The 16,454-nt window shown below is 37.2% G+C and overlaps 1 protein-coding gene across 4 annotated transcripts in view; it reads left to right on the top strand.

Moving 5' to 3' along the window:
• The window catches only part of LOC112058277 (transcription-associated protein 1), a 58,142-nt gene extending 41,913 nt beyond the window's left edge, over positions 1-16,229 (top strand). For 2 of the 4 annotated variants that reach the window (XM_052890142.1, XM_052890147.1), the window contains exons 41-48: positions 64-237; positions 1,354-1,534; positions 3,155-3,380; positions 4,188-4,628; positions 4,813-4,921; positions 5,004-5,238; positions 9,709-9,848; positions 12,510-16,229. In XM_052890142.1, coding sequence (XP_052746102.1) covers positions 64-237; positions 1,354-1,534; positions 3,155-3,380; positions 4,188-4,628; positions 4,813-4,921; positions 5,004-5,238; positions 9,709-9,848; positions 12,510-12,806 — 1,803 coding nt within the window. In that variant the 3' untranslated portion in view covers positions 12,807-16,229. The remainder of the gene's footprint in view (positions 1-63; positions 238-1,353; positions 1,535-3,154; positions 3,381-4,187; positions 4,629-4,812; positions 4,922-5,003; positions 5,239-9,708; positions 9,849-12,509) is intronic. The other 2 variants (XM_052890148.1, XM_052890156.1) reach the window with 2 other exon arrangements.
• Positions 16,230-16,454: the final 225 nt, after the last annotated feature.

Here is a 16,454-nt window from a genome sequence, read left to right as displayed (position 1 = left end):
CTGAGTATCTCTGAGCTATATTATGAGGTCAAAAAAAGATAAATGATGCATTGTTTCTACTAGCCGAGCGTAAAAGCCAACGAAGGCGCGTCGACGTCGAGCGGCGCGAGCACGAGCTCCAGCGAGGCGGGGCCCATCAAAGCCACGCTGCCCATGTGGCGCTGCTCCAAGATCATGCAGCTGCAGCGCGAGATACACCCCACCGTGCTGTCCTCGTTGGAGGGCATCGTTGATCAGGTACTGTCGTCGTCGTTATCAACCCATATTCGGCTCACTGCAGAGCTCGAGTCTCCTCCCAGAATGAGAGGGGTTATGCCAATAGTCCACCACGCTGGCCCAATGCGGATTGGCAGACTACACACACGCAGAGAAGTAAGAAAATTCTCTGGTATGCAGGTTTCCTCACGATGTTTTCCTTCACCGTTAGAGACACGTGATATTTAATTTCTTAAAATGCACACAACTGAAAAGTTGTAGATGCATGCCCCGAACCAGATTCGAACCTACGCCCTCCAGAATCTGAGGCAGAGGTCATATCCACTGGGCTATCACGGCTCCTCAGGTACAGTGCCACAACGATGTTATACTATTAAATATGCTCCGCTAACTTCCCAACTCCAAGCGGCTATTAAGATTTTTTTAGTAAGAAAAATCCTAATAAAATATTTTTTTGACCTATGACCCTGGATACGAAACCCAGGACCTCATTGTCCTTATCCAAACCACTGGTTCGATAATAGTATAACGAGCTTCCGATCAATGAGGCAGTTATACTATTACAGATATATTACGTTCTTACAAAATCACCGCAAAAAGTGATCCGAATTTAGGTACTCCACTCAGCGCACACATGCACAATTTTATGTTTACTTACATTATATTTATGCATATACACTTTCTGAACACACAACTCGACATATATGTAGACAATATTTAGATATTATTTGTTTGTAGAATTGATATGTATATATATTATGTCACAATCGTAGTTATTATTATTTTAAATGACATGTTAGCTATCTCTATAATGCATTGGTTATCTCGATGTAAAGAACTACAACTCCAATGATGCTACTACAAAATGTTAAAAGTTTTAATTAAGTATTATTGATGATGTGATTTTGAGATGGTATAGTTTCTAAGTAATGTTTTGTGAAATTTGCACGCTCTTCAAGGCGAAAACGTTGTACATATATATATTGTATATAAATTTGTTTGCCATCTTTTGTAACCACATGTTTTGAGCAAATTAACGATGATTAAATTTGATTTGATTTTATGTAAGTTAGTTCCCATCAACTATTATCACAGCAAATAAGAAGAGTAGCCATTGAAAGGACGTTTCTGGTGTAGATGGTGTGGTTCCGCGAGAACTGGTACGAGGAAGTGCTGCGGCAGCTGCGCGCGGGGCTCGCTAAGTGCTACGTGGTGGCGTTCCACCACCGCTCCGCCGTCGCCGTGGCGACCGTCACGCCGCACACGCTCAACTTCATCAAGAAGGTCGTCTCCACCTTCGGCATCGGCATCGGCATAAGTGAGTGTTGGCTCTTTTTGATGAAGCGAACTCTGGTTGTGAAAGCCGACGCGTGTCTGTTACAATAGGCATGATGACAGTTTTTTTTAAATTGTATATAAATTAAGAGTATGCTAATAGTAAAGCAATTTTGTAAAAGTAACAGGGTATCTGCGATCATTACTTTCGGAGCTACAGGGATTTAAAGATTTGCGGCGATGATCCCTGAAAAAACGCCCCATACAAAATAGTACGAACTAATGACGTCGAACGTACATGATGATTTGTTAGATTTGTATGGGCGTTCAAATAAAATTATTAATATCTTTAATATTTGTGCGTTTAAGTTTATAAAGGTTGCATTTTTCAAAAGAAAATGTTCGTTTTTCTAAAATACTGTTTAATAATAATCTTCATAGACCAGAATATACTTTATTTCTTGTAAAAAAGTTGGCAACTCTAGAGCGAGGAAACGACACATGACGTCATATATCTTCGAGAGTGCAGCCGGCTCCATCGAATTCCAAAAATTGTTTCCTTAAAAGTTCCTACTTGTATACTTTATTTACTATGTTGAATGCTGTAGCTGTTAATGACTGATTTTTATTGTAATTTTTTGAATCCTAACACCACCATACCAACACCATCATTAAGTCTTGTCAATCGGTTCACACATTTTCGTGTAGTCTTTTAAAGCATTGTAACTTCGGCGAATTGAACATTTATTGTACACTAACACATACAATTAAGTACTAACAAGGTAGTGGATTTGGGTAGAGAAAATATTTTTTATGAAAAATAATATTTCTTTTAGATAGAATTTACGGTAACAGATCTCATGTAAATTAATAGAAAAAAAATTAATATATTTTTGGGAAACTCAGAAGTGTATATAAAATTAAAAATAAACACCTAACACTGGTGTTTACTTTTATTTTTATATGGTTTTAATTCACAACAATTGTCAAGATAACTTAATTAACAAATCAAATCAAACTGTAACCAAAATTAATCAGAGTTTACAATAGTCAGATTCTCCTTGCCTAACTCAAGGTAATCCATAAAAAATTACACAACAAGAGATGTGGACGGCTCGAACGCCACAAGCGCTTGGAGGTCATTGGATCAGCTTCCACCTTCACACAAAAAGTAAAACTATAAGAAATTGTAATGTTATCATCAATTGTAAATTATAATACTGTATGATTTTTTAAAAAGAGCAACTGTTGAGTTTCTTGTCGGTTTCTTCTGAGCAGAACCTGCCTTCCGAACCGGTGGTAGAATCTTTACAAATAGTCAACTGACGTGTCAAAAGTGCTTGTAAACCGAGGCTACTTGAAATAAATGATTTTTGATTTGATTTGATTTGAGCATACTGTAGCCGAACGTACGGCGAGAGGCTTATTATCTACTTATTTTAATAGAATGTAGCTGTATCATGTAGCATCATGCAAATCACTAAATCAAAATCCATAGTAGAAAAGTTACCATTAGATTAGTTGCACTAACATTTAGCTATACATTAACACATACTGCCATGCGATTTGTCGATTACAATTGTGGTTTCCAGATTGGTAACGATCGCATACCGTCAGCCTTGCGACCGTCTATATACACGCACTCCATTTTGTATGTCAACAGAAAGTGTTACAAGTACTGTAAGTGGTGCATTCTCTTCAGCCGCGTCGGAGTCGCTCGCGCGGCGGGCGCAGGCCACGGTGCAGGACCCCGTGTTCCAGAAGATGAAGAGCCAGTTCACCGCCGACTTCGACTTCACGCAGCCCAACGCCATGAAGCTGCAGAACCTCATACAGAAGCTGAGGAAGTGGGTCAAGATACTCGAGGCCAAGACAAAGGTTCTGCCCAAGTAAGTAGCCCTACACCACTGGGTCGCGGCCGAGGTAAATACAGATGATGTTTCTTGTTCGATTGTGCCGTCCCATCTCTCATTGTATGCTGTAGTGCAGAGTTCCCCAAACTTTCTTGAGTCATAGACCCCTTGCCATGTTTTACCGTGTTGGGTAGACTCCCTATTTACCTGATATTGATTTTCTGTATCCTACAACTTACACAATTTTATAAACATATAATAAATTTTTGTAGAAGATAGTATGATGTGCGAAAATAGGTACTATCAGTGTATGTGTTGAGGTCCACTATCGTGGACACTCATTTTATAGACCCCCAAATTATTTTTCACTGACATAGACCCCTTACATTTTGTCATAGACCCCTAGGGGTTGATATAGATCACTTTGGGAATCACTGCTGTAGTGGGTCAAGATACTCGAGGCCAAGACAAAGGCCCAAGTAAATAGCCCTACACCACTGGGTCGCGGCCGAGGTAAATACAGGTGATGTTTCTTGTTCGGTTGTGCCGTCCCGTCTCTCATTGTATGCTCTAGTGGCGCTTACTGTAGTGCGACATAAAACAGTATCAAGGGGTTGTTCAGGGTTACCCTATGAACGACAATAAGTGACAGCAACCCTCATTTATTTTCTACTCTATTGTGTCGCACTATACACGACATCCGTAGTTCCGTTACAATCATCTCACGGCTTACGCATGTTTCCAACCTATCATGATCATCCTAGTTCTAGTGACGCTTAACACCATAACCGCTTCATTTACATGTCAGATCTAGTACGATAATCTATTTACTTTTCGCAACAGATCATTCCTTATCGAAGAAAAGTGCAGGTTCCTGTCGAACTTCAGTCTAAAGACGGCTGAAGTAGAGTTACCGGGAGAGTTCTTACTGCCAAAACACACTCACTACCATGTGAGGATCGCACGCTTCATGCCGCGTGTCGAGATCGTCCAGAAGCACAATACATCTGCCCGTAGATTGTACATACGAGGTCACAATGGCAAGATATACCCTTACCTGGTGGTCAACGACTCTGGGCTAGGGGACGCCAGGAGAGAAGAGCGCGTGCTCCAACTGCTGAGGATGCTGAACCACTACCTCGGCAAACAGAAAGAAACTTCCCGAAGGTTTTTGCATTTCACCGTGCCGAGGGTGGTGTCGGTGTCGCCTCAGATGCGTCTCGTGGAGGACAACCCCAGCTCGATCTCTCTACTGGACATCTATCGCACTGAATGCGCTAACAGGTAAGACAATTCTTTAACTATTTATTTACTAGATATTACTTTACTGCATGCCGCCCTCCGCTTATTTGTTGTCTTCAGATTGTGTTTCATTTTAGTTTTAATAAGACATTCCTAAAATACGCGGATTGAATTTTTTTGTATATATAACTATTTAGTAGAATGTAATGGAATGTGTTTGTATCAGGGGCGTGGAATACGACGCGCCCATATCTCGGTATTACGAGCGACTCGCAGCTGTACAAGCGCGCGGCTCGCAAGCCTCACATCAAGTATTACGGGACATCTTACGAGAGGTAAACTGTATTATAAAGTTATTATGAACTGTACTATATTATTTTTCTTTTATTATTTATTTATCACGGTTATTTGATTCAGGTACAAGCAACGATGGTGCCACGTGGACTTGTCCGTGAATGGGCGGCCCGCACTTTCGCCGCGCCCACGGACTATTGGACTTTCCGCAAGATGCTGACCCTGCAGCTGTCGCTCGCCGCGTTCGCGGAGTACGTGCTCCACCTGACGCGACTGAACCCGGACATGCTCTACGTACATCATGACTCAGGATTGCTCAACGTCGCCTACTTCAAGTTCGATGTGGATGACACCACAGGTCAGTAACAGACAACCCGCGCGTGCATCTCTTCCACCGCGCGCCTCACGTTTCTTGACATTAGCGTGCTTTACGTATGGCCTGCGCGTAGCGACAGCCGCAGCTAATTTTGGAGATATTTGCATTGGACTGTAACAAGAAAAGAAGTTGCTCTTTTATGTATTAGCGAAGTCAATACGGTATTACAGCGAAAAGCTTCGACCAACGTCCAACACCTTAAGAAACTTTAGCTTTACTGCTCAAGCCGGATCAAGGGCCGGATACAAAAGGCAGTGATTCATGAGACGGCGTGTATTGTAAGGAGGGTCCACACTCTGGAGCCTTTGACATCCGATTGCTTAGGCACTCAAGTGTCCTACAGCGGGAGGGTTATATTTTTTTTTATAAATTTTTAATTGTGGTTTGTTATGATTTGTATTTTATTAACATTGTTAAAAATACATTTAAAAAATTATGGATTGAATGCAAATATTTAATTATGTATGTTTACTTTTGAAGTCGGACAAAATGGCTTTACTTTGTAAACAAATTGTTTGATAATTATGGATAGGATAGATTTGCTCGTTAACTTTATAGCCCAATACATGACAGGATAATGCAGGTAATTTATTATTGTATTGAGTCTATGAACTTTATAGCGGTTTAGATAGCTTTCGTGTTTTCATTATCTATATAAATAACTAGCATATGCCACGCAGATTCACCCGCGTAGTTCCTGTTCCCGTGGAAACAGGGATCTAATGGTATTCTTTCACCATTAGAGTCCTACATGATCCCTGATGGTTCCCTTCGTTCCAATCGCCAAATAATTATTACTTTCAGATCCTATTGAATGCAAACTCATAATCAAATCTTTCTTCTTTAAAATATTAATATTTATATTAATTCGCAAACCATCATGGTAGAGTAATAGTCCAACAAAAATTACATTATTTCTTTTGTCATTAATTTTATAAATCAACGTGGCACTCAATAGTCAATGTAAAATTTAGCGTTACGTAAAATCTATCTATAAAAAAAACTGTTTGTTTAATGCTATCTCAAATGGAATGTAGATTGAAAAGTTGGAAGGGGTTCGAAGATTTTTGTTTAGCCATTTTGTTTTTTTCTAAAGGAGTTGTTTCACAAATGTATGACGTCTTGGTCAGGTAGGAGTACAGTAGTTCAATATGTTCAGAGTGACAAAATAGTTGATGCATACGGTTTGTTTTCTTAATAAATAGTCATGTTTACGTTGTACAAGACTATTTTAAAAGAGGTACAGGATAATAATAAAAAAAAAATGGTGGAAAATGAACACATATACATAACATGTGTATGTCTTCATTTTCATTCCAGCTATGTATTAGTTTTCATTCCTGCAGACTTCAGTAATAACTACATTTGAAGCTAAATAATCATTAAATCATAAACCGAAATATTCCATGCTTATAATATAATTACTTTAATATTAATATATTTAACCCTGTGTGAATCATTCGGATAACTATTTAATGTATGAATTTCTGAACATTAAGTAGATTGCTGTCACAAGCACATCGAAACCACAGATCGCTAATTATTTAAAGTTAAGTAGTAGGTAGTTGTCATTTAAGAAATGGTCTATGGTACAAGGTATTTATTAAAGGCTCAGAAATTATATTTTTAAACGAATTAGTTGCTGTGAAATCATTCAAAATATAATTTCATTGTATTTCTGTGATGTTTTCAAGTTTTTTGAAATATGTGCTGAGACCTGGCCAGAAATGAAAGAACCCCTTTTTTCGCATGTTGAGATCTTTATATATCAGTAGAGGATCACATGATCATAAAGTATAAGTTGATCGGTATGTCTTGTGTTTGCGACTAGCACAGTCGCGATACGAGAAAGCGCTAGTTTTGTATCATATAACAAAAGAATATTTTTTAAAATTGGTAAATGACGAAATTCTGAGGTAACAAACATAAAAAAAATCATATTCGTCAAATTGAGAACCTTCTCCTTTTTTTAAGTAGATTAAAAATATTAATGTCTCGAGAAAATGACACTCGTAAAATCTTTTAAATTAAACAATGATAGACACACATATTTTATCTATAAATTTAATATACGATTATTATATGTCTCCATTTCAATTAGGACTATTTATGGCGTGTTCACCCTTCAAGAAGTCCAGGATAAAGAATTAGCCATTAAATATTTTACGATTGCAAAGCTTTTAAAAAAAAGCTTTAATGGCCTCCACAGTACATGTTGGCAACTTTGAACAGGTTTTTTTATTTGATTTATTCTTTACGACACTGCATTTTTGCTTCGTTAAACATTAACAAGTTTTTGGTTTTTTTTTTTATATTCCATACTCGTCGACCAGCATTTTTAATGGAATCGCGACTATAAAAGCATAGCCACACAATTAAGTGCAATATAAATGCCTTAATCTGCATACTGCATACGGATGTGGTGCAGGATACCGAATTCAATGGTCGTGTTTTTAATTTGTCGTCTCTATAATAGAAATAAATAGGTTTTTGTAACAATATACAATCAAATAGGACTAAAACGTTAGAAGTTAATCGCGATAATATGAAACCGTGTTACTACTCTAAATATTGAACCATTATTTCGAGCAAAGCTTTTTAAATTTTAAGAAACCTTTCTAATAACTTTAGCTTTACCAATTACTATCACATGTAAAATAACTGAATCTGGCAATAAAACTATTATGAGTGACTAGAGAACGCCCGCGACTTTGTCCGCGTGAAATGTGTTTTTTTACAAAACCCGGGGTAAAGTCTTATTAATCTCCGTAACATTTCATCCAAATCGGTTTAGTAGTTTAGCGGGAAAAGGTATCAGACAGACATCCATCCTACATCCTACTTAATAAACGAGAATCTTTGTATTCATGTTTGTTACTCTTTAACGCCGCAACTACTGAACCGATTTGGGTGAAATTTGGAACTAAGATATATAATACCCTGGATTAACACATAGGCTACTTTTCATCACGGAAAAATCCATGGTTCCCGCGGGATTTGTGGAAAACAGAATTCCACTCGAACGAAGTCGCGGGCGTGTGCTAGTTTATAATATTAGTAGGGATTATAACGCAGCGATAATAATCGTTTTGTTACTTGATTGATTTTATAGTTGCCTCATCTGGGTAATGCCCTTATTAGGATGTGGCGTGCACATAATACTCGTAGATGTAAAAATACACTGCCTATACGTTAAAAACTCATTACGAACCTGTATTGGAGGGAATTTACCATTCCGAACAATTTGTTCGTATAATTTCTATACTCTTTTATATTAAAGTCAACTCGATTTACATTGTTTATCGACAAACAACTTAAAAATGAGGGTATAAATCGCTAGTCATTTCACGCCTAAAATTTTAATTAACTTGGTCCTAAATTATTGACAATAAACTTGATTAATATAATCTTGGAACGATTAGATATAGGTAGTTTTTAATTTTGACTAACATTTTATAAAAAATACAATAAATAATTTCAAATAAATTAGGTATGATGTGACACGTGCTTTCTGTCTTCATTTTTATTTTTTTTGTTGATAAACCCACAAGTTTGGCTTTAGTATACGCCACTACATTGTACATTGTACATTTATGTATGAAAGGAATATTATATATAAAGGTATAACGGACACATTTCGTATTGTCAACAACCCATATTCGACTCACTGCTGAGCTCGAATCTCCTCTCAGAATGAGAGGGGTAAGGCCAAATAGTCCACCACGCTGGCTCAATACGGATTGGCAGACTTCACACACATTCAATCAAGAAAATTCTTAGGTGTCGTGACGATGTTTTTCCTTCACCGTTTGACACGTGATATTTGATTTCCTAAAATGTACATAACTGAAAAGTTGGTTGCCCTGAATCGGATTCGAAACTACGCTTCTCCGAACCGAAGGCAGAGGTGATATCCTCTGGGCTATCACTTCACTCAGTTATAATATTAGCAGTGGCGTGCACTTCATAGATGCATAAACACAATGCATACCCTAAGGCAGCTGTGACAGCCCAGTGGATATGACCTCTGCCTCCGATTCCGGAGGGTGTGGGTTTGAATCTGGTCCGGGGCATGCACCTCCAACTTTTCAGTTGTGTGCATTTTAAGAAATTAAATATCACGTGTCTCAATCGGTGAAGGAAAACATCGTGAGGAAACCTGCATACCAGAGAATTATCTTAATTCTCTGCGTGTGTGAAGTCTGCCAATCCGCATTAGGCCAGCGTGGTGGACTACTGGCCAAACCCCTCTCATTCTGAGAGGAGACTCGAGCTCAGCAGTGAGCCGAATATGGGTTGATGACGACGATACCCTAAGGATTCATAACGTACCTGTTTTGGAGGGGGAACTTTCTATTTTGTGCAATTTGTACCTATAGTGCATGCCCTAATTAAAAGCCTTATGCACGCCACTGAGTATTAGTGTAGATGAAGAATTATCCTTTGTTGCAGGTGAGTTGGACGGAAACCGGCCCGTGCCGTTCCGCCTGACGCCCAACATCTCGGAGCTGATCACCAACATGGGCATCACGGGCCCGCTCACAGCGTCCGCCATCGCCGTGGCCCGCTGTCTCGTCACACCCAACTTTAAGGTATGCCCAATCTATATTTGTTTTATTCCTACCTTTAAAGATATATCCAACCTTATTTGTTTTTTAATAGCAAATATACATATCAAACATATAAAGTAGATGTGAATGTTTTAAATCTTGTTTTTAAGTTTTATTCCTAATTTTAAGATAAATCAAATCTCGTTTCTTTTGATCCCTAACTTCAAAGAATGTCTTAACTTGTTATTACGTTTTATCTCTAACTTTAATTTTATTTCTAACTTAAAAACGAGATTGGATATACAAATACATCCAATCTCGTTTTCAAGTTTTATTTCTGACTGATGGTATGGTCCTTGGGCCCAAGGACAAATATCTAATCTTGTTTTTTATTTATATAATGTCTAAGATTTTCCCAATGAATAAAAAATAGGAAGGATCCACACTTTACGAAATCAGCTGCAGAAATTCAAGTTTATGAGTAACTATTTCGACTACGTTATTGTCGGTTTATCACTAATTTCGCGGGATAAAAATAGCCTATTATGATGCTTAATAATCTTCTCTATCTTCTCGTGAAAGTCCTATTAAAGTCGGTCCATTCCAAAGATCAGCCCGGACAGACAGACAGACAGACATTTTTTTAAAAAAGGGTGATTGTGGTATCGTGTGTAACTAAAAGCACTTGAATAAACACAGTTATTTTGAATGCACATATAGAGTATAGACACAATTAATACATATATGTATTGATGTACTGAGTAGTGAGAATTTGAAGTAAATATTTTTTTTTATTTACTGACTAGCGGACGCCCGCCCCTTCGTCCGCGTGAATCCCTATCCCTATTCTATGTCCGTCTCCTGGTTCTAAGCTACCTCTCCACAAATTTTTAGCCAAATCGGTCCAGCCATTTTTCAGTTATAAATAGTGTAAATAACACGACTCACTTTTATGTGTATAGATTTTGTTTTGCGAAAATAAACAATGTTTGTTTATTATTCATTCAATATCATAATTTTGCCCCTGGCATTGTTTTGTTCCGTTCTCCCAGTAAGCAGCGATTGCGGTTTGTATAATTTTATTGTATACATTCTCGTAAACGAGAATACAACCAGGTGCCAAGTATGATGTACGTATGTACGATGTACGTACACCGAACAGGTTTAGCCTAGCCGTTGGCAGCTGGCTCGCCGGACGGGTATCACTATTTTTCTAACAGGAAAATTATGATAAAATTCTGCAGTATCTGTGTTTTGTAGATACCTAATTGAAATGCCACTGACTCACAGGTAAAACTATTTAAAATGAAATTTAGGATACATTTTGTAACTAGCGAACGCCCGCGACTTCGTAATAAATCTGCAGAGAGGTCAATTCTGTACATGAGATATATTTCCAAAATAACTATCAGCGGGTGATTAGTGATCGATACTGATGCCAAAAATGCAATGAGTAAAATTTTTGTCTGTCTGTATGTTCGTTATAGAAACAAAAACTACTCGACGGATTTTAATAAAACTTGGTACAATTATTCTTCATACTCCTGGGCAGGTTATAGTATAGGTACTTTTCATGACGTTACGATCAATAGGAGCAGACCAGTTAAGGAAAATGTTGGGAAAACGGAAGAAGTCACTCCATTTTTCTACAGTCATATTACTGTAATGGCTGTGTAAAAGAAGTCTAAGGAAGGATGAAGTCGCGGGCGTCCGCTAGTTTATAATAAAACAGTAACAGGTCAAATTATGTACATTGAAGATATTTTGAAAATTTTAGTTGGAGTGCATTAAATAATCGATATTACGAACGAAGTCAAAAATATTTCGTTTTGTCTGTCTGTCCGTATTTTTTGTTGACCGGGCATCACGCTGTAACTACTCAATGAATTCAAATGAAACTTAGCACGATTTTAGACCGTAATACGAAAAAGTTTTATAGGATCCATTTGTAAAACTTGGTATGTTTACTACCTAAGAAATACTAAAAATAATGTCAATCCAGATCTTTCAAAATTCTACCCCTAGAGTGTTGAGAAAGGGGTTGAAGTTTTTTAATATTATTTTTAAGGTTATGTTTTGGTTTAAAAAATGATTAGTGGACTATCATGAACGAAAATTTAGAATTATTATTGGAGGTTAGTATCACCTAGATGACGTCATGACTTGTTTTGATTATTTCAAATGCAAAAGACCAAAAAGACAACACCTCCTGTCCTCACTGCAAAGTTAGATTGAGCTGTCATATTTGCGGTCGTAAATATATCTCAATCGGTTTATTTATACAAAAAGTGTCGATCAGACTTAGTGCTTAGAACGTCTGTCAAGGCGTAAAGATCAACGTTGACAACGATACACAGTTGTGATTAAATTAATACATTCCTTATTAGGTACGGTCACTAAGAGAGGGGGCACACAATGCGTTGCAGCGCCGCATCGCAAAGAGTATCGTATCAGCGGGCACACGAACGATGCGGCGCCGCAACGTTGTTATGTCGCAGTGGCGCAAGTAATGTTGTGATGCATAAACAACTGAGCGGTGCCGCTCCGACGTCGCAACTCATTCACCACTCGCCGCCTCGTCTCAGTGGTCATAAGTCCGGTGCGGCGCCGGAGTGCATCATGTGACATGCCACAGATATTTCTATGTAAGACAACGCATCGTGTGCCCCCGCTCTACGTCTAAATGTCATGTTTTTTGTGCAGATCGAGTCCATCTTAAGAACAATATTGCGGGACGAAATGATAACCGGCTACCGGAAACGTCTGGAGGACAAATCGGGCATACCGACCGCGGGCACTTCCACCGACAGCAAACCCATGGAGATGGACAACGAGACCATCATCAACATGGTGACTAAAGCGGTGACCGTGATAATGAATAGACTGAACTCCCTAGCCCTGTTCGACGGGCCCGACAGCAAAGTGGCGACACTCGTCACGGCGGCCAATAGCCACGACAACCTTTGCCGCATGGACCCCGCTTGGCACCCGTGGCTGTAAACCAGGGGCGTAGCTAGCGCCGCATCTGCCGTATCAATGATAAGAGGTCCCCGGACCTCTAAAATGTAATCTACAATGTTACTTAATTTGGGTTGTGCTTCCCGGGAATAAAAACGTACAAAAAACTGCAGAAATGGCAAAAGAAAAAAAAGCAATACTTTATGGTAGGGTAAATCAAAAACTAAAGAATTTTTTTGGGATTTGCCGCTCGTCTATCGGGTCCCCCAACTAATTTTGATAAATGGCCCTCTAAGACACGCTACTTATATCCTAATAATGCCAAAACAGAGAGAAATTTAAAAAAAACATCGTCCTTTTAATGCCTATACTTGAGAAGGCGGATAAACAAGTAATAGAGATCATTTGTGGCCGTTTTCGTTACTATGGCAACAGCCTAGCTGACCTTTATCGTCTTAATTCCATGAATGCCAAGCTGGAGTATTTATAGAAGTAAACGTAATGGAGATGTTATATTCTTGAAGACTAAAATAGCATATGAAGAATCCAGTCATGAGAAAATGCAAACTTTTGTTCATGTTAACCATCGTGGTCATGACCCTATTGGAGTTAAGGTTGTAGGTTTTGAAAAATTCACTCCAAACTTTTTTTACGTTTAGCGTCAACTAGTTGGCCATCTCTTAAAGACGGACAGCACTTGAAGTAAAACATAAAAAACTTAATGAAACACAATGTGTTTGGATATTCCCGGACTTTTAACTCTCTAAAAAGAACACATTGAGAGGTTCCAATTATGGCATATATGAATTATTATTACCTTCCATTACAACACATTCATACACTACTTGTGCAGTGACTATGGAGCAAAATACATGACGTCACACTGAAAAGTGACTGGAAATGACGAATAAAACGTGAATATTTGAGATGAAAAAATATTTAGATATTATAAAATATTAATTCTAATAAATATGGTATGATTAAGTTCGTCATTGAAGGTCGCGATCATGGTGAACGAGGTAGGTCATTGACTTCGACAAATATGACTAATAACGTCGTCTTATGTTAATAGATCTTGTTTATTAGTTAAATATTATGTTAATTTAAGTTCACGCAGTACACTAAAAAAGGGCTTACAAGTATGTGAAATTATATTGTAATTATTAGCCACAAATAAATGAAATACAAAATAGTAAGTTACTTATGCCACTGCGTATATAAACAATTTATTTTTAACATAAAATAATGTATTGTCTCATAATGCTGCCGGTGCCCATATTTCGTATTATTAGCGATTTATTTTGTATTATTTTTAACGTATTGACAAACAAAATATCATATAATATTTTCTTATAGCAATATTTTAAAAATATTGTTATTTATAAATTATGTATATGACATTACATATTTGTCCAGTTTATTATTAGGTTCCATACATTTTTTCCCATCAACTATTATATAGCTTTTTTCCGCAAAAACCTCGCTTAACTGACAAAATACAATGTCAAGTTTCAATCTGACAATGTTCAAAGCGAACTGTGCAAGCTACATGTACGTTTTACCGCACAGTTTTGCTAGATTTTTTATGGTTAGATTAATTAAGTTATTTTTAGGAAATATTAAAATTAGTTTAGTCAAATAATAATAATTGTTTTAACTCTCTCCAGGGTTACTGTTGTGAAAAGAATACATGTAAATATTTATTTTAATTTGTATGTAGCTTAATATAAAAGTTAAGAGAATTTTCTTTTTTTTAAGTACTTAAGTTATGAAATGAATTTTTACTGCAAACAATACAATCGTCAATTACGAACATAAATTACAGATTTCCTGGATATATCAAAGAATCACCTGCAACAATAGAATGTATTTGATTACCTAGCTTAATGTCCATAAAATCTCTATATTATGCATACAGTTTGTGCAGACAAGCGTTTGACAGTAGACAATTCAAACAGAGCGCTGTGGCCCCTTATGTGTGAAAGCAAAAATTAGTAAAATAATATTAAATCCACATTCACAATCTCACTTATCTGGTGCGTCCCGAAAAAAAACACGTTACTTTAGAAATGACAAAAGTCAAAAAATTTAGCGTGCGCCCAACCACAAAGTTGGAAACAATCTACTAATATATGGTTCGTATTGGGCCCCCCAACTAATTTTTATTCAGGGCACGCTACGCCACTGGTGTAAAACTAAAGTCGAAGCACCGCCATTGGTTGAAATTTGTCTATTTTTTCTTTATGAGATTATCTCATTGCTCGTATGATATTTCCACAGGTGTGTCAATTTATTACTACATCTAAAATCAAACGGAATCCCGTTTGACTATGCAAGAGGTCTCATATTCATAAGTTTTTTTTAACTGTGTACCCAGAGCTACATTTTTTTAAAATAATATTTGCCATATATTTTTTTTTAATATGACCAATATTCCCATTCCCCTCCAAATAGACGGGAAAGACTGTACTAGGAGTGGGTACGACAATAGATCAACGGTGCGGGGATCGAAGAACCACCCCTCGGTGATGAGTCCAACCGCTCTTACCGTTGAGATATTGAGGCTCTAAACATTGGTAGGAATGGACGGATTTTCGCCTTGCATTAGTTCATGTAGTGATTGTCTATTATTTATCTGTTTCATGACGTAACTTTAACAAACCCTTCATCAAACGGAGCGACAATTTGACAAAAATATTAGATAACATTGTGACGTCACTAAAATGCGTTTTTGACGTTTGGAAAATTTAAAAAAATACGTGTTATTTAAATTGAGTTTTATAAGAAATCCTTAATTTTTATTATTTGATAGCGATATATTTCGGACCCTTATTCCATGTACACGAAATTAATATTGTTTATATTAAATTTGAGTCGACTACCCTATTTTATTTATAACCGACTAATACAAGAATCAACTAAAGGAATAGCAATAAGAGCTGAATGAGCTTAAGAATGACTTGTACAGTTAGTTCACTATACCCATCTCTTACCTATACAAAATAATGTCTAATTATGACATTGTTAATACTTCATATTAGAAAATTCTGAAAGCTGCATAACCTGATCTGAATCACTGTGCAAGCCATCGATCTTAAGTTAAGTAAATTCTCTTCTCTGGTTAAGTAAATTGTAAACTGTTATTTTATTAAGTCTATTAAGGGTCAACGCACAACGAGCGTTAAACTCATCTCGCTTGCCGGCAATAGATGCAATCTCATTTAGAGCGACAGAAAGGATTTTCTTTGTTGTATTTGAAGTAGCGGAAACAGGAATGTTAAGCTCAATAGTAATTAGAAAATATAGTTAAATAATTCTAAATACACGCTGTATGGAGTTAAACGCTCAGTCAGCGCTGGCCCTTAGATATTAAAGTTACTTGTTACGACTTACGAATGTAAATCATTTGAATCAGACTCATTAAACAAGTGCACTGTATGTCATCAATAAAGTTTTAAATCTGTATTGACTGGGTTTCTTATTTCATGTACGTTCGCGCCCTCGGCCTTATTAATCTTTACCAAATGACCCGGTGAACCTATTATAATGAATCGAAGTATGCCATACAAATTTATTCATTTTGATTGATTCTTCTTTTTCTTTTTTTTACCTTACTTGTATTTAGGGTTGCCAACAAAAACATTTCTTCTTTATACTGTCGAGTCACCTCGACTGAAGGTGGACAATCAA

The sequence above is a fragment of the Bicyclus anynana genome, chromosome 3 (assembly GCF_947172395.1).
Source record: "Bicyclus anynana chromosome 3, ilBicAnyn1.1, whole genome shotgun sequence".
NCBI classification, from domain to species: Eukaryota; Metazoa; Arthropoda; class Insecta; order Lepidoptera; family Nymphalidae; genus Bicyclus; species Bicyclus anynana.
Note: the sequence above shows the minus strand (reverse complement) of the source record. Positions and strands in the feature narration are given on the sequence as shown.